The following is a 16924-nucleotide window of genomic DNA, read 5'->3' on the forward strand; positions in this document are numbered from 1 at the left end:
TACAACTGGCTTCTCTATTACTTCCGTATTTGTATAGAGAAAGCAGAATGAACTGCAACAATATTGATACAGCTGACGTCGAATCGAAGGTTCAACAAGAACAAAAGTATTACAGCCCCGCACCCCATTTTGTCTGGTTTCCAGACGACTGTCCTCCTGTCGGGGAGCTTTCTACCCCCATTCACTGAACGCGGAAGGCATTACCCTTTGCAACAGAACTTGGACGATAGATTAGTTAGAAAATTAGACATGAAGTAGCTCTTTAATGCAAGGGTCTAAAATGCGAAATTCATTTTTACCAAATTCATTTTTTCTCTGACAGGCTCGAGTCTTGTTTCTGCACAACGACAAAATGTAATCATTGATATTAAACTTAAGCCAGTACTATAACTGATTATGCTAAATTCAAACTTACCGCCACAACGTAAAGATTGCGTCCATCCCTAAGATGAATCGAATTTCTGAAAACTATCGTACAGTGCGACAAGGAAATGAAAATGGTTTGAAAATCAAACAATAGCGGGTGGCCGAGCATATTATTTCAAGTTTATTGTACATTTTTTTTCAGTTCCACGCCCGACGCTGTCGTAATATGGCAGCAGCATGCAACCGCAATACAGTTTTAAAAATTATTTCGCGGCGCCAGCGAATGGCGATAACGAATGGCGGCCGACATTTCACACAGGTTGGCACTCTTGTGTATAAACGCATCTTTTGCACAAAAACAACAATTGGATTTCGACAACAAATGGACCACACAGTGCCCCCCAAAGAGTTCAAATGGACGCCAGGCCATATGATTAACGAAAACTTCAAGCTGGGCGACAACGGGCACGTGTGTGTTGTGCTTAATCGACAGATTCAGGTTCCGGCTCACGTGGTGAAATCGTTATGGAAGAATGGTAACTAAAGAAAGTCTCTCCACTTGGAGCATACAAACCCCAATCTTCTGGTTGTTAATGATTCTATCCCCTTTGTGCAGCGGCCGTTCGTTGCGCCGTTGATGGAGGCTCTAATCATTGGCGTGAGTTTTTGCTAGGTCAAGCTGTAGCCAAAAGGCCCAAGGGCACGCCAGCAACAGCGCCGCTCGAACCACTCGATGTGATAACAGGCGACTTTGATTCAATAACGGAGGAAACAGTCGATTTCTTTAAATCCACACCTAAAATACACACTCCTGATCAAGATGCAACAGATTTCACCAAGGCCATCACAGTGCTTCAACCAGTGATGGCGCAGCGTAAAATCCATGATGTTGTCGTATTCCACGACACCTCCGGGCGCCTCGATCAGGTTATGGCCAATATTAACACCCTGTATAAAGCTCAAAAAGACAATTGCAATGTGTTTCTGTTAAGCGGAGACTCCATTACGTGGCTCCTGCGACCTGGCAAGCACACGATACAGGTTCCTCTGGATCTGGTGAAAACTCAGCGATGGTGCTCCCTAATGCCGGTTGGATCAATGGCGCACAATGTTACGACGACAGGCCTGAAGTGGAACCTATGTATGTTTGTATACGAATTCTTTAGATCCATACAGTTTTATTTAATGCGATTCTTTTGTTTTGAAGATCACACACAGATGGAGTTTGGCGGCATGGTCAGTACATCGAACACCTACTCCACAGAGTTTGTACAAGTGGAAACGGACGCAAACTTAATATGGTCAATGGGTGCATACGATTTTGAGGAAAAATTGCGTCAAGCCGCCAAATAGGGGACAGTAATGAAAGTGTTTGAGTACTTAATGAACTGAAATTCACAACGTCTGTGCAATTTCAAAACCGAGTTTGTTTTTATGCTGTTTCAGCCAAAGATGCAAGCGGGTCCAGCGCTTACTTTTCTAAGTCTAATTCTCTAGGGCAATGTTGTTACTGTTAAACAAAATGAAAGTTGAAATGAGAAAAAATGATGGTCATCAGCACGTTTTTGTTTCACTAAAATATGACGATGGCTTTACTCAGATCCTGGAGGAGGCATCAGGTCAAAGCCAAAGCTGCTTCCTGTTTTTTTACTTTTCCAGCCAGAGGCAGAAGTGGCTCCGGCTGCGTTATCTCCGCGCTTAGCTGTCGCTCTTCCGCCACGACCTCCTTTACCTGCAGTAGTCCTTTTTGGCGCTGGAGAGGCTGAAGTACTTTTAAATCTCTTGCTTGATCCCGATTTAAAAGTTCGCTTTCGTTTTCCACCGCGGGAGGAGGAACCAAAACCGCTTCCACTGGTACCTTGCGATGCCACCTCTTTCTGCCAATCCACAGCAGTGTCGTTTTTCCAACCTGAGCTCCCGGCCCGCGACTTCTGTGCTGCTGCTGCAACCGCCTGCTCCTGCTCCTCGTCCAAAATGGCTTGCATCAGAAGCTTCTCCGAAGCATAATTACAAGTAATCTCAAGGAGTTTCTCGCCATATTTATCATAGTTCGCCCTCGTCACATGCGGAATGCTGCACATGTCCTTCTCAGTCAGTGGTAAAATCTCTGCCATACTTTTGAGAGCCTGTATATTCATTATGCTAGCCATCGTCACGTTTCGCTGACTAGCTATGGTGCGGCACAAGTCGAGAAGATCAGTATAGCAGCGATCGTGTATTTCGCGCATCTTCGACTTTCCATCATTGCTGCTCCCAGCTCCCGGCTCAGATACAGTGGCAATGGATGCTTTTGCCTCCTTTCGCATTGTGGCAAATTGGTAGTCGGGACTACCGTCCATTAGTTTGCTTATGCTGTGGCCCAGGTATAGATATGCCTGAGGAAAGTCATTCATAACAATCAAATCTTCCCGTAGGAAGCCATCAATAACCATTTTGCGCAGCAACCTATTTATATCGTTCTTATCCCAGTCCTTTAAAGATCCATGATGTGGGGTATTGTGGTGCCCGAATTCCACGATCTTCTTAATCTTGCTGCCCTTCAAGACGTCGGCAATGTGTAGGAGCGTGAAGCGCGACCTTCCACTGCATAGATCCTTGACAGCACGGGCCGCCTTTCTGGCCGGCTCCAGCGCATCAATTGGCTGATAGGCTCGCCTATTCACGCAGTTATCACAAGCTGTGGCCTTATTCTCCAAACACTGTTCGCTGGTGAAGTGCTCCCCAAAGTAGTCCAGTTGCTGGGCACGCCGGCAATCCGTTATGTTCTCACAGTAGCCCACAATGCGATACAAATTATCGATGTGCATTTTTTTAACATTGTACTGAAGAGCTCTGTCGCCTGGAATATTCCATTAAAAAAATTACTAGAAGCCTGTGTTTATTAACGGAGCAACTTACCATCCATCATCTTTTTGAGTCTAAGCATGTCAGAATAATTATAGTATAGGATGCAATCTGCAACATCTCCATCTCGCCCTGCCCGACCAGCCTCCTGATAATAGCCTTCAATAGATTTCGGAAGCGAAAAATGCAGGACAAATCTAACATCGGGCTTGTCGATACCCATACCAAATGCAATAGTGGCACAGATCACTCTGATCTTTCCAGTCAACCAGTCTTTCTGGCGACTCTCCCTCTCCGTATCCGTGAGACCGGCATGATACGCCACCGCGCGAACTCCGTCTTTGCAAATTTTCTTAGCCACTTCATCGCACTCCTTTCGCGAGAGGCAGTAGATAATCCCACTTGAGTGTGCTGGCTTTGTCCTTATAAATGCGCTCATGTCATCAATAGTGGACGCTCCTTTCTTTGGAAGCACCTTATAGCGCAGGTTACTACGATTGAAGCTCGACAGGAACCATTTGCAGTTCTTCAAATTGAGTTGCGACAAAATATCCAAGCGCACGCGAGGCGTGGCAGTTGCTGTTAAGGCTATTGTGGGTACGTTGGGGAAACGCTTCTTCAGAATTCCCAATTTCTTGTAGTCTGGGCGAAAATCATGACCCCACTGGGATACACAGTGCGCCTCATCTATAACAAAACGACTGAGGTAATTATTGGCGTTTAGAGTGTCTAATATGTCCTGGAAGCGAGAAGAACTGCTTATCTTCTCAGGAGTGGCATAAAGTAGTTTGACCATGGGAGGATGTGATTCCAAGTCCCTGTAAACGGCCATGGCATCGGACACCCCCAGATCGCCGGATAGGCTCTTGGCGACGATCTGTTTGAAATATGATCATGCGTTAGCAAATGTGAGAATTATGGCATTAATACTTACATCCAGCGAAGCCAGTTTATTGGTTTGGTCAAAGATCAGCGACTTCAAGGGGCTGATAACAATGGTCACCCCCTCCGTTAGTATAGCAGGAAGCTGGTAGCACAGCGATTTTCCTCCTCCCGTTGGCATGAGCACAAAGCAATCATTGCGCAACAATGTGGCATTGATTACTTGCAATTGATTGGGACGAAAACTCTTCAGGCCGAAGCTATAGCTTAAGCCGTGCATTAAGCGTGTGGAATGCTCATAGTGTAGTCCGTCAAATTCGCCGGTGATGCCATCATTATGCACATTTGAATGAAAATTTCCTGATACCTTTTGAGCATTGGTTGGTTGAGGCCGGCTGGGTGGATTTCGACTACAGCTGGGACCGGTTAGATCAGTAATTTTGCTGCAGCTGGGGCTAGTTAGATCCGTAATGCTGGCAGATGCAGCCTGAGAATGCATTTGCTCGAAAAGTGTTTCATCATACTCAGGAAACCCATCATCATCCAAAGAAAGTGCTTTGGGTGTTTCCTTAGGCTTAGGTTTTCCGGCCTCAAAGGCATTGTAGCCTTTATCCTTAGGGTTAAGTGGCACTGCCTCGAAGTTTTTATAGCCTTTATCTTCGCGGTTAATTTTCACTGCTTCAAAATCTTTATAGCCATAGCCGTTATACTCTGACTTGCGCCCCTGCATTTGCTGATGCTCGTTTTCAATGCTGGCCAAAAGTCCATCCAAATCATCATCATCATCCATCTCGCAATTTTCCTGCGTGTACCCGTTCATTTTCTCATCAGGTAGGTCTCCGTCAAGAAGGATACTCTGAGACAAGTAGTCGTCTTCCGGGTCCTCACACAAATCGTGTATGAGCTCTTCCCGTTTTCGCAGCATCCCCTGCTCATCCGGCTTACTTTCGCGTTCCACATCATTATGCATGAGTTTATTGAGAGGCGCCATGCGTATGCTGTTTTGTTGTGGGGTCATATTTGTATGGCTAGCTGCTTTTGCCCGATTTTGCTCAGCCTCGATTTCCTGCTCCTCCCGCTCCATGTCATCCTGTTCCTCCTGCTCGTTCTTGCGATTGCACTGCTGTCTCTCTAGGGCTTTTTGCAATAGCTGCGATCGTGCCTTGAATTTCTGCCGCATGACCTTTAGTTTAATAAATGTGTTTGGCTGGAACCCGGATATTTCCTCAAAATGAATGGCTGGAATCTGATCAATCAGTGTACAGTATTTGTCCATCAGGTCAATGTGAGTGGTGCGAAAGAAGTTAAGCGTAGCCTTGAGGGCCTCCACACTCTGCTGTCTGGGATCTACTGTGAAATTGTCATTTTGGGCCAGTTCGCGCAAGTAGTCAGGCAGGGAGTTATCAAAGACCATGCTTAGTTTGGACTTTGACGCTGCTATTAATGGAGGTAAGGGCACATCTCTTTCCCGTTCTGAATGCAGTTTCTTAGAGACGGATGGGATATCCTCCTTGAAAGCGGGCTGAATATATTTTAATACATCCTTAGAAACTTTTGTCTCTGCTCTTCGCCAATTACTCGTATCCTCGAATGGTGGGGAGGGAAAATCCCTCACCCATTCTGAACTCAGTCTCTTAGAGACGGACACGGACAGGTCATCCTTCTTCAAAGTGGGATCATTGTTTTTCAATACGTCCTTAGAAACTTTTGGCTCTACTATTTGCCATTTACCCAAATTTGCGTCTAAAACATTCAGACCGGATTTATTTGCAGGCTGTGGCGCAAATCGCGACTCCGGTAGGGCCACAGGATGCTCTTCCGATGCTCGGGTAGCATTGGAATCATCTTGTGATTCGGTTTTTGTGCTGGAACTCTGTGTGTCATCCTCATCCGAAGAAGAGGAGTCCAGAAATATGGGGTTGTAAACTTTACATACTGGGTTGTTGGCACCAGACACTAAAACGAAATAAATGATTTGAATAAATACACAGAAGCCATGCTGCTTACCCTTTTTAGTTTGTATTTGAGTCTGACTGCTCAAGCCGATGAAGTTACTAAGTGTAATCTGCTTTTTTGGTGCCATGGGTTTCTTAGACATGGTGACGTTCTTATACTGCGGTTAATGGACTTAGAAATACAAATAAAAACCTTAAGCTATGGTTTAAACCTTGAACATAAAATTATTTCAACAATAAACACTAAAAACGCGCGCAATCCCTGAAATTGTTTTTGCAAACATTCAGTGCTACCAGACTCATGCGAGTACAGTCAGCTGATCAGAGATGTCAGTGTATTGAAAATTGTAATTACGCTTATTTAAAATTCAAGTCAATGAAGGTTGCGTTAATTAATGCAACTATCGTTAATTATAATAAAATAAAAATGTATTATTCGGTGGGACAACTTTAGCTATGGCTACTGATGAAAGAATCTAGCATTAAAACGGCCAAATATGCATACATAGGCCTCAAACAGCTGTGAAGGGTACATGTGTTGTGTTCTATTCTTCTTCTTGCTTCTTTGGTATCTATTAAACAAAGCGTGGCGTGGTAATTAATATTTTGGGAATTTGAGCGACTATATAGTATGCATACGTAAGTATTTAGTCGACCGGAAGCACGGATATATCGTACTCATTCGCATTTCTTTATTTCAGGCGTAACCACTTCAAGACTCCCTCTGATGCTGATGAGCTTGATGATTTAGATGACGATATGGTAATTGGTGTCATAGAGGAGATCGAACAGGAAGCACTGAACGAGTCGGATAGCGACATCGATGAACATGATCTGGGAGACATGGGTGCGCCAGATCCAGGCCAAGAAGACGATGAAAACGAGAGCATTAGCGATAGCAGCTTTGATCCAAATGCGGAAGACTCCGACTCGGATGACTCCATGCTAGAGGAAGACGAGGCGGAAGGAGCCAGTAGCGGAGGCGCCACAAGCGCCAAACGGCGCAAGGATGACGATGGCCCATGCGGAAGCGCAGGCGAATCGGCCACTTTTGATCTGGATGTTGATGATGAGACAGACGAGACCGTGCGTGCTATCATAGCTGCCATAAAGAAGCCTCGCAGTGCCCCACCAGAAATTAAGCTCGAAGACTTCATCACGGATATTTGCTTTCATCCCAACCGAGATATCATTGCGTTAGCTACCATAATAGGCGATGTCCATTTGTACGAGTACGGCAACGAAGGGAACAAGCTGCTCCGCACTATCGAGGTTCATTCCAAGGCCTGTCGTGATGTAGAATTCACTGAAGATGGCCGCTACTTGCTGACTGCCTCCAAAGATAAGTGTGTTATGGTCACAGACGTCGAGACGGAGAAGCTAAAAAAGCTATATGAGACGGCCCACGAAGATGCCATCAACAAACTGCATGTTCTAGACGAGAACCTCTTTGCCTCTGGCGATGATGCTGGAACAGTGAAGCTCTGGGATCTGCGCACCAAGAACCCCATATTTGAGCTCAAGGAACTTGAGGATCAAATTACACAAATGATAACCAACGAACAGAAGAAACTGTTGCTGGCAACGAGCGCCGACGGCTATCTAACTACTTTTAACATTGCTGCCCGAAAGCTATATGTTCAATCAGAGCCGTATGAGGAGGAGCTAAACTGTATGGGCATCTATCGTGGCAGCTCTAAGCTTGTGGTGGGCACCTCCAAGGGCAAACTGTATACATACAATTGGGGTTATTTCGGCTACCATTGCGACATGTACCCTGGCATCAAGAGCCCCATAAGCCTCATGATACCCATAACCGATCGCATCGCTTGTGTGGCTGGAGAAGATGGCAATATAAGAGCTTGCCATATTACACCTTACCGAAACCTTGGAGTTGTCGGTCAGCACAACATGCCTATTGAGTCATTGGACATCAACACCAGTGGGGAACTGCTGGCCTCATCTTCGCACAACAACGATGTACGCTTCTGGAACGTCAAGTATTTTGAGGACTTTGGCGACATCAAGTATAATGATAAGCACAATGCCTATAAGGAGAAGCGGCATAACTTACCCTCTTCAAAGTGCACCAACGCGTCGGACTTTTTCTCCGACCTAACCAAAGAAGATGAGGACAATGAGGGCAAGAACGACGCAGCCGCTGGACCCAGTAATTTGGCCTAGATGAGCTTTTTACTAGGCATTATCTCTCCGTATTTTAAATTGGGTTTCGACCTACCAAAACACTTAGCTATAGGTTTTTAAAATTTTGCACGAAATCATTCATACAATATTAACAATGATGAGATATTTAAATTTCGCAATAAATTGTTACCGATTATAAATAAATTCACGAAACAGAATCAAAATATCACGTCTTTTAACCTTTCTTCTAGAAGTAAGTACCATTCCAGGTGACTTGATTTAATTTTTTATTCATATATTGATCGAACTTTAATTGAAAACATTGAAGCTTTGACCACTTTTAGCATAATTTCTTAAGTGGTATCATAAGTCAATTATACAAGGTCTGAAACATAGCAAATGTTTCTTACTCAAGCTCTTTTAAACTGTACGGAATCAAAATCACTTATATGGCACGATATAAGATTTTGAGCAGTGAATCAGTTTTATATCGGGTCAAGTTAACGAGAAATTTATAATTTAATTAAAAACGTAAAAAAATAAGTGACCATTTTGGAAATCGTTAAGTTAAACAATATTTTACTAAATCATAATCGTTTGTCATTTTGGGATACATATCTTAAATATTCAAATGCTCTATCATAAACATTTTACTGCTAACAATATAGAGTTTTATCGGCTTGCAATGGTGCTTTTAAAAACAATTGTAATTATGGGAATTAAAAATATAACAACAGCATGGGCATGGGCAAAATAAAAATTATTTCCCATTATGGGAGGTTCTATGCTATAACAATTTAAGCATTTATGAAATTCTTATCACAAGAATTTTTTTCACAGAACGTGGACAATTTGTACATATTTATAGGAAATTATACGCCAAAACACTTAAGACAATTATACACTATATATGTATAAGGGGGAGAGTTGAGCCAAACAAACTTAGCTTTTTGATATTCAAACGCAACACTGAAAATTTGATTAGTCTTTCGCCTTCTTCAAGTATCGTGGGGCGGGGATTTAAAAATTTTAAAGCGTGTGTTTCAAAGGTTATCTAATTAGTTTATATAACGATGTTAGTTAGCCCTCGCGAACTCAGTCCAAAGGTTTTACATGAAGATTCCATGCACACAATGTCATAAGGCGGCGGCATTGGCGGCATCAGTGACCCCACTGGAGTTGAGTGCGTCATTCGCCATGTGGGTTTCAATGTCGACACGACAAATCGGGCAGTGTTTATTGGTGACTAACCATTGATCAACACAATCGGTATGAAAAAGATGCATACAAGGAAGGCGGCTAGAACAGCATAAAATACATTTGCATTAACACTGCACTGATAAACACCAAATAGTCAACTTACCGCACATCATTCTCAATCTCGAACAGAGACAAGCATATGGCACACTTCTCCGCGTCCTCGTCTGATTCGCTAGGCCGACGCACACGCCGGTATTTGTGGGGCAAGGTATTTCGTTCAATTGTTTCCTACAAGAAAATAACCATGATGCCGAACGTTTTATTTAAACCAGTATGTGCACTCACCAAAGATGCCCCACGGTTTGGGCGTGGTGCTCCAATCAGTATCCGTGAGCCGAGCGACAGTGGTGTTGCAAGTCCAATTTCCAAATGCAAAGGCGAGTAATGATGATGGAACATATGATGATGGATTGCTCGTTGACGCTGTAGATGCTGCAGGACCGGCGGAGACTGCTGTTGGGCCTGAGGCTGCTGGTGTTGCACTTGGATGTGTCGCATGTTCGATTGAGAGTGCTGTGGCTGCGCAGCAGATACGGACGTAGCCTGGCCACCACTAGAAGGAATCTGCTGGGACGGAGCAGCAGCGTTTGCATTGCCATCATAGGGAGGATAGTAGGCCGGATCCAAGCTAGAGACGGGGCCATTCCTAGCATGCACGCAATTGCAAATGCTATGGAGGTAGCGTGTCCGCAGACTGCTGGTCAAAATGGGGGCATTCGACGAGAGATCAATGGGTGTGGGCGTCATGTGGCGACGATGCATTTCCTGCATGCTCTGCTGGCGATACCACAGATTTTGATGTACCGGATATGGCGGAGCCGGAGTCAGCGAAGTGGCTACAATGGCACTTGCGCGATGAGGGGGATGAATGTGAGCATGCATTTGATTTTGGGGAGCCTGGTGACCTTGATGCGGCTGCGGCTGATAGTGCTGCCGATTGCTGTACGCGGCCTCCGAACGTCGCACACTAAAGGGCGGGGAGCCGCAGTATGGTATGGTGGATCGACCCGAATACATTTCCAGCGGTGGAGGAGGCGAGACACCGGCAGCTGCCAGAGTACCATTAGTCGTTGCCACAGGCGGTGGTTGGCTAACCAGACCGACAGTGGGGGCATTAATAGTATGGGCCACGGGATGGGCTCGGGGCACGACTGGGTGAGGTGATTGGCCTCTGTCTAATCGATTATTTACGTTTGTTTCTGCCTCATTGTGAGCACTAGCCAGAGACAAGAGCTCGTTAAAGGATTGAGCCTGTGCCGCAGCCGCTGTTGCCGCCACAGCTGCAGCACTCATAGCGCCACTTAACGAGCTCCGACTGCTCCCACCTTGACCGCCTTGATAGTGTGGATGCGGATTTGGAGGACCATGTGGCGGACCATGGGGATGGGTGGGCGAATACACTGCTTCCATAACAGTGGGTAGTGGAGTAATCGCATAGTGGGGCACGTAATACGGCTGATAACGGTGGTAGACGTTTGCTGGACTTGTCCGTCTGCGTCGTGACTGCTGACCCGATTGTTCGGAGCCAGAAGTCGTAGTGGGGGCGGTTCTGGGCATGCGACTGTAACCCTCTGTGGGGGTGGTCTCTGGCGCTGCTCCAAAGAGCCACATGGATGGAGGAGTGATCGGCTGAAAGTACCGCTGCGAGTCCAAGGTAGGACACCGAGGCGTGCATCCTTGACCTTGACCTTGACGCGTAAAATAGTTACTTGATGCAGGACCGGGCTCTTCCATCATCGTAGCGGGTGTTTGTGTATGATTATGATCGTAGCTGTAGTTGTGATCCGTAATGGCCGTTCGATCCGGCAGACCTCCGCTATAGAAGGCAAATGAGGTGCCAGCATTGCTCGGCTCTGTCCGGCGGTCCCTTCGAGGATATGGAATGGAGTAGGCATAGTTAAAAATTGGACGTCTTTCTTCAGAGCCACTGACCGCGGGAAGCCCAATGGCTGAATTTGGCTGTTCCCACACATGCTCCTGTTCCCGTGCCCATTCCCGTGCTCGCTGCTGTTGTGTTTCATTAACGGCGGCGTCATCATCAGATGTCAAATCAATCGAGAGTATTGGCTCTCGTGTCGAGTGCACAAAGACCACATCATCATCATTTGAGTCTGAGGACCAATCGTCAAGTTGCAGATCTGGAGCAGTGAGCACAACATCACCGCGGTTCAAATTGTTTCGCCTTCCCGTCGAAGTAGAAGGCTGATTCTGTGTATCGGCAGGCGACTGCCTCTCTCTTGGTCTACCCACATAGGTAATTACGCAAGATCCGTTCAAAGGCTGCTGCGTCTGTGCTGAAGTCTGTTGGAGATGGAACATATAATACTACATAGCACGGGCATTTTTAGTATGCAATTTTTTTTAATTACTAACCTGCTGTAAGGAACTATTCGCGGGCTCGGCATAGGTGGGATGCCTTGTCCTTCCTGGCAAAAAGGAATTAAAGTTCGTCGGTGAGAGCTTTGTGGTGCAGTTGGAAGAGGATGCACCTTCTATCTCAAAGCGCGGGAGTTTTCTGGGTGGAGGCGCAACCTCGTCAATGGAACGCACACGATTTCTAGTAGTACCACTGTTCGCATTGGAACCAAAGGAGCTGCGGTGGGCTGGTTGTTCTTGTCTCTGTGGTTGTTGCAGCTGCTGAACCTCCTCTTGCTCTTGATCCGATGTAGTGGAAGGAGGAGACACAGCAATAGCAGGCTCAGATGATCTCTGACGCAGTCGATGAGCCCTGCAAAGATCTCTAGACCCATAATCCATACTGCAGGTAGTGTGTGTAGCAGTAGAGCAAGAAGCTGCGGACACAAAAGTGCTATCTGGAGGCGCCCTCGACACATCTTTGCGACTATTGTAGTAGTTATGATCTGTATGCCGGTCAGTCAGGTTTTTTTTGGTGTTGTTGCTCCTTACAACAGGTTCAGACGGTTTCGATGGAGGAGGATTACGCATGCGAAGATCCCAGCCATCGCCGCTACTATCGTTCTCAGGCTCCAACACGTTTGGGGGCTGTTGGAAGCTATTGAATAAATTTGTCGCCTGTCGCCGAGCTTGCGCACTTGTGCTCGGTGTGGCATCCAATTCAGCGGCTAAAGAGGAGGAAGAAGCATCCCCGTTTGCGGAGCAATTTGCTGCCTGATTCGCCTTCTTTTTATGAGCCTGTATGGCCGACGTGGTTGTAGTCGTATTAGTTGTGCGGGTGTTGGCAAACTGCACATGCTCTGTATCAGAAGCACTGGATGTCACATCATCGTAGACACTGGCAAGGCCAGAGCTCGGTGGAATATTGCTACTGCTGGCCTCAAAGGGGCTATTGCTCAGCAGCGAGCTGGAGGGCATCTCGTAAACCACTGCGGAGGCATCCATTGCGTAGTCTTCAATGGCTGCAGCTGGCCAAGTGCCGTTGGCAGAGGCCACCACTCCATGTGCATGTGCATTTGCATTGTCATTGTCCTGATCCAACGACAAATGCTCCCTTAGTGTTTCAGTCTTTTGTTGTATGGGATTTGGAATGAGCCCGGGACTCGAGTTTACGGTAGTCGTTGGCATAGACACAGTCGATGTCGACGATGAGGGGAGCTCAAAGAACTGATGCGGTGACTCTCGGGACAGGGTCTGAGTGGAATGCACCTGGTCTGCGTACCGACTTGTGCTGGCCGCAGGTGAAACCACCTGACAGCGGCACAAAGTTGTGAGAGAACTGCATTTGTCGCAGCGACCAGAACTGTTCCTATAGCTGGTGCTAGCTATTTCGCGACGTGATGCCACCAGGGCCGTAAAGGAAGGCGGTGTGTGAGACTGGAACGTGGTAGCACGGCTACTAATCGACTCGGGCGTCGACATGTATGGGCCCATTAGCATGTAACTATCAGATAGGACTTGTCCGACCATAGTATCACGCGGCTGTTCATATATGGAGTATAGAGTATACGAAGGGCCGCCATCTGAAAAGGTTCAAAAATATTAGTATTACCCCTAACTGGCTACGACTCCCCCTTACGGGTCTCCTGGTCTGGATTCTGACCGACATTTCCGTATGGCATGGAAACTCGTGGATGGTGGGCGTGCTGCAAATGTCTGTGTTCAAACTCTTCCTGGTCATTTTCCATGCTGCTTGTGTCTTAATTTTCAGAAAAATCCGAATGACAAGGAATCCGAATGTGTTTTACACACATATGCCAAACTGTTCTGAAAACATACACAACAGTATACAATTGTTTTGATGTGAAAGGTAAAGAAAATAGTACGACAGAATAGTCTGGGCTGGCTATACATATACACATACGTATGTATGTATATTATGTACTTCTTATACACATCCGCACAACATGCACGCACAACAAAATTGCAATATTGATTTATTACTTTTGAAAAGGGCGAACAGAACAGAAGCTAAACTGCCACTTGAAAAGGAAGTGAAAATACGTGCATAAAACCGAATGAATACCTAAAATACTTTACTCCAACCATGAAATACACACTCCATTTTGCGTCCACCCAACAATTAATAAATTTTAGGCAGGAGACCGCACAGATATCCAAACAGCTGTGGAATTTTCGACCCACCTGCTGCTGTTTCTCCACCTGGACCCCTTTTTAACATCGAAAATTATTATTATTAATTTTTAGAAGATGCATAGGGATGGGATGTCTGTGCTGTATCGATACAACATACCGATATATAAGGCATATATCGACATGACGAATGAAATTCGACTTTTAGATGAATCTATCTATATATATAAAAGAAAGTCGTGTTTGTTACAACACTTATAACTCGAGAACGACTGGACCGATTGCCATGGTTTTTGATTTGTTGGATTTGTTTCCGTCCCGAATAGCAGAATACATCTTAAAAACAATGAAAACTCGATATGTGTAATGAATACTTAATCATTTCAATAGATGCTGATTTGTTTATTACATGTCAGAAATTTGTTGTCCAATCCTGTCAAATAGTCTAACTATTTTTTTTTTTTTGGAGCTTATGGCCTGGTTGCTGAGACCTTTAAGCCACAACTTTATTTTTTTCTAAAGACATCATGTGTGCGTTCAGAAATTTATTTTTTGTAAAATGTCTAAAAAGTTCAGGTACTGTTATATTTGTTTGTTTTAGACATTACTTTTCGAAAATTATTTATTAATTATTTAATTTTTAATTCCCGAAAATAATACCTAAGATTTATTCTACAGTAAAAACATAAAATCATCGGAAAGGAACGGAATTTAGGGAATAAAAAATCAGTTTGGTGGTTTTATGCGAGTGCACATTTTAATAACAATGCCGCGTCCTAGAAGATCTAATCTTTCCCAGCGAAGCCGTAATGCAATTAGGCAACGGAATATCGCGAGTCAATTATCTGATGGAGAACGAGAAATTGCACGAGAACAGCGCAATGACTCGAGATGTTTTGGTGGTGCAATGATTTTATTATCTGTCGATTTCCGACAAACACTACCAGTCATTCCAAGATCTACTGCTGCCGACGAAATAAACGCTTGCCTCAAAGCATCAAATCTGTGGCGATATGTAAAGAAACTTCAACTGTCTGTAAATATGAGAGTTGCATTGTTGAACGATCTATCTGCTGATGATTTCTCGAAGCAATTGCTGACTATCGGTAATGGCCGTGTTCCTGTTGACAAATCGAGCGGTTTGATTTCATTTCCTCCAAATTTTTGCAATTTCGTATCATCAAAAGACGAGCTTATCAACAGAGTATTCCCGGATATCATTGCTAACCACAAAAATACTAAATGGTTAAGTGAGCGAGCAATTTTGGCCGCTAAAAATAAAGATGTAGATGACCTCAATTTTATAATTCAAAATCAAATCGTAGGTACTCTGTATTCATTCAAATCTATCGACTGTGTAACAAACGAAGAAGAAGCCACTAATTATCCAACTGAATTTTTAAACTCCTTGGATGTGCCTGGTTTACCACCGCACAATTTAAAACTTAAAGTTGGCTCGGTAGTCATCATGCTTAGAAATTTAAACTAACCAAAACTGTGTAATGGAACGCGTTTGGTGATAAGAAAACTGATGAGCAATGTGATTAACGCGTCGATACTTAAAGGAAAATTTAAAGATGAGGAAGTTCTTATTCCAAGGATTCCGATGATCCCAACGGATATGCCCTTTGAGTTTAAACGAATTCAATTCCCGATTCGTCTTGCCTTCGCCATGACGATCAACAAATCACAGGGCCAATCCTTGACTATTTGTGGCCTCAATCTAGAAAATGCATGTTTTTCTCATGGTCAATTGTACGTGGCATGCTCACGTGTCGGCAAACCATCCGCTTTATTACCAAAAAACAAAGAATGTCGTTTACCACAAAGTGCTTGAATGAAAATCCTATTAATGAATTAATCCGAGTTTTATTTTTTTTTTCCCAATCTGCACAACATAGTTTTCAATCATTTTTTTCTGACATGAGTTTGAAGTACTTAATTATTATTTTTTATTTTTTTTTTTTTTTATTCTCATTCTGTATGTATGTTTTCATCATCATTCATCATAATAAAATACTTTTTTGTTTCTATCTATATAAATATATTATTTTGTATCATTGTTTTACGTTCATCAAAGCCTAAATTAGTTCAGCTAAAAGGTAACACGACATTCATTGACTGTTAGGCGGTACGAAGTTTGCCGGGTCAGCTAGTAATATATAATATTTAAAATATTTCTTACGAAAGAAGCCCAAAAGAGAATCCAAAAGAAAGACCCATTATCCTGAAACCAAGTTCAGCCGTTTTCATGAAAACAATTTGTTCCAAAAATGAAATATTTGGTTTCAGATGTGAATGTGCCTGCCGTTTCTATTATTTTTTCTATCACTGTACACTGGTATGGCTCACAGCTTAAATGAACCAGAACCAAAAATTCTGCCTCATTTCATTCCACAGTTTATTTGAACCAGTCCTCTTAAACAACTTTTTTGTTGTTTCTATTTTACTTTTAACGAGACACCTTCTGCGCCCCCGGAATGGAAATCTTTCGGTCTGAATGCACATGGGGGGACAACAATCCCAACGTGGACATAAAGACAGTGTCCCCGCACATACGTCTATCCCTCATGAGTATCGATGATCTCTTGAATGGCGTCCCTCTGGCATATTCGAGCCAGACCAAATATTCGAAGCCATCAGTGAAGCGCTCAGACAGAAGGATCTGCTTTACTGTCTGTTGCCGGGTGAAGGTGTGGTATCCAACAAGTACTTTCCGCGCATTATCGAGCCCAATCAAATTACGTATTTCATCGAGCTGAGCTTGTTCGAAATCCATGGATTAACTAACTAACGTCTCTCCCTCAATACTCGATAAGCAATCTAACGCCCATATCCGCCGCACAGAGACTGCCCATCTGAACAACCTGATTTCGTCGAAGCAGTTCGTCAAGGTTCAGAATCAATTATACCGCGACTAATCCTTCGTCTCGCTGGGAGCTCCACTGAAGAAGTCGGACGAA

At 44.4% G+C, this 16924-nt stretch overlaps 4 protein-coding genes across 4 annotated transcripts; 2 read left to right on the top strand and 2 right to left on the bottom strand.

Annotated features, from left to right (window-relative positions):
- Positions 1-555: 555 nt before the first annotated feature.
- LOC111070280 (thiamin pyrophosphokinase 1) lies at positions 556-1929 on the top strand. Its single transcript, XM_022360728.2, has 3 exons — positions 556-902; positions 983-1507; positions 1574-1929. The coding sequence occupies exons 1-3, from the start codon at positions 593-595 to the stop codon at positions 1717-1719; spliced, it is 981 nt and encodes a 326-aa protein (XP_022216420.1). The 5' UTR covers positions 556-592; the 3' UTR covers positions 1720-1929.
- Positions 1517-6351, bottom strand: LOC111070277 (Bloom syndrome protein homolog). Its single transcript, XM_022360725.2, has 4 exons — positions 6100-6351; positions 4145-6048; positions 3265-4087; positions 1517-3205 (listed from the first exon to the last, which is right to left on the bottom strand). Exons 1-4 carry the CDS (start codon positions 6188-6190, stop codon positions 1959-1961), a joined length of 4065 nt encoding a protein of 1354 aa, XP_022216417.2. The 5' UTR covers positions 6191-6351; the 3' UTR covers positions 1517-1958.
- Positions 6352-6453: 102 nt separating this feature from the next.
- LOC111070279 (WD repeat-containing protein 55 homolog) lies at positions 6454-8413 on the top strand. Its single transcript, XM_022360727.2, has 2 exons — positions 6454-6686; positions 6749-8413. The coding sequence occupies exons 1-2, from the start codon at positions 6679-6681 to the stop codon at positions 8229-8231; spliced, it is 1491 nt and encodes a 496-aa protein (XP_022216419.1). The 5' UTR covers positions 6454-6678; the 3' UTR covers positions 8232-8413.
- Positions 8414-8503: 90 nt separating this feature from the next.
- On the bottom strand, positions 8504-14052 carry LOC111070278 (mucin-5AC). Its single transcript, XM_022360726.2, has 6 exons — positions 13894-14052; positions 13447-13634; positions 11826-13390; positions 9738-11753; positions 9556-9680; positions 8504-9491 (listed from the first exon to the last, which is right to left on the bottom strand). The coding sequence occupies exons 2-6, from the start codon at positions 13553-13555 to the stop codon at positions 9329-9331; spliced, it is 3978 nt and encodes a 1325-aa protein (XP_022216418.2). The 5' UTR covers positions 13556-13634; positions 13894-14052; the 3' UTR covers positions 8504-9328.
- Between the last annotated feature and the right edge of the window lie 2872 nt (positions 14053-16924).

This window comes from Drosophila obscura, unplaced genomic scaffold (genome assembly GCF_018151105.1).
Source record: "Drosophila obscura isolate BZ-5 IFL unplaced genomic scaffold, ASM1815110v1 contig_4, whole genome shotgun sequence".
Taxonomy (NCBI): domain Eukaryota; kingdom Metazoa; phylum Arthropoda; class Insecta; order Diptera; family Drosophilidae; genus Drosophila; species Drosophila obscura.

Bases quoted from the DNA above. Each gene is read 5' to 3' on its own strand.
- LOC111070277 (XM_022360725.2), bottom strand. From the start codon at position 6,190: ATGTCTAAGAAACCCATGGCACCAAAAAAGCAGATTACACTTAGTAAC. The intron at 6,049-6,099 runs GTAAGCAGCATG...ATTTCGTTTTAG, and splicing joins TCAAATACAAACTAAAAAGG to TGTCTGGTGCCAACAACCCA. The intron at 3,206-3,264 runs GTAAGTTGCTCC...GGAATATTCCAG, and splicing joins ACTCAAAAAGATGATGGATG to GCGACAGAGCTCTTCAGTAC.
- LOC111070278 (XM_022360726.2), bottom strand. From the start codon at position 13,555: ATGGAAAATGACCAGGAAGAGTTTGAACACAGACATTTGCAGCACGCC. The intron at 13,391-13,446 runs GTAAGGGGGAGT...GAACCTTTTCAG, and splicing joins GAATCCAGACCAGGAGACCC to ATGGCGGCCCTTCGTATACT. The intron at 9,681-9,737 runs GTGAGTGCACAT...ATTTTCTTGTAG, and splicing joins CAAACCGTGGGGCATCTTTG to GAAACAATTGAACGAAATAC.
- LOC111070280 (XM_022360728.2), top strand. From the start codon at position 593: ATGGCAGCAGCATGCAACCGCAATACAGTTTTAAAAATTATTTCGCGG. The intron at 903-982 runs GTAACTAAAGAA...CCCTTTGTGCAG, and splicing joins GAAATCGTTATGGAAGAATG to CGGCCGTTCGTTGCGCCGTT. The intron at 1,508-1,573 runs GTATGTTTGTAT...TTTGTTTTGAAG, and splicing joins AGGCCTGAAGTGGAACCTAT to ATCACACACAGATGGAGTTT.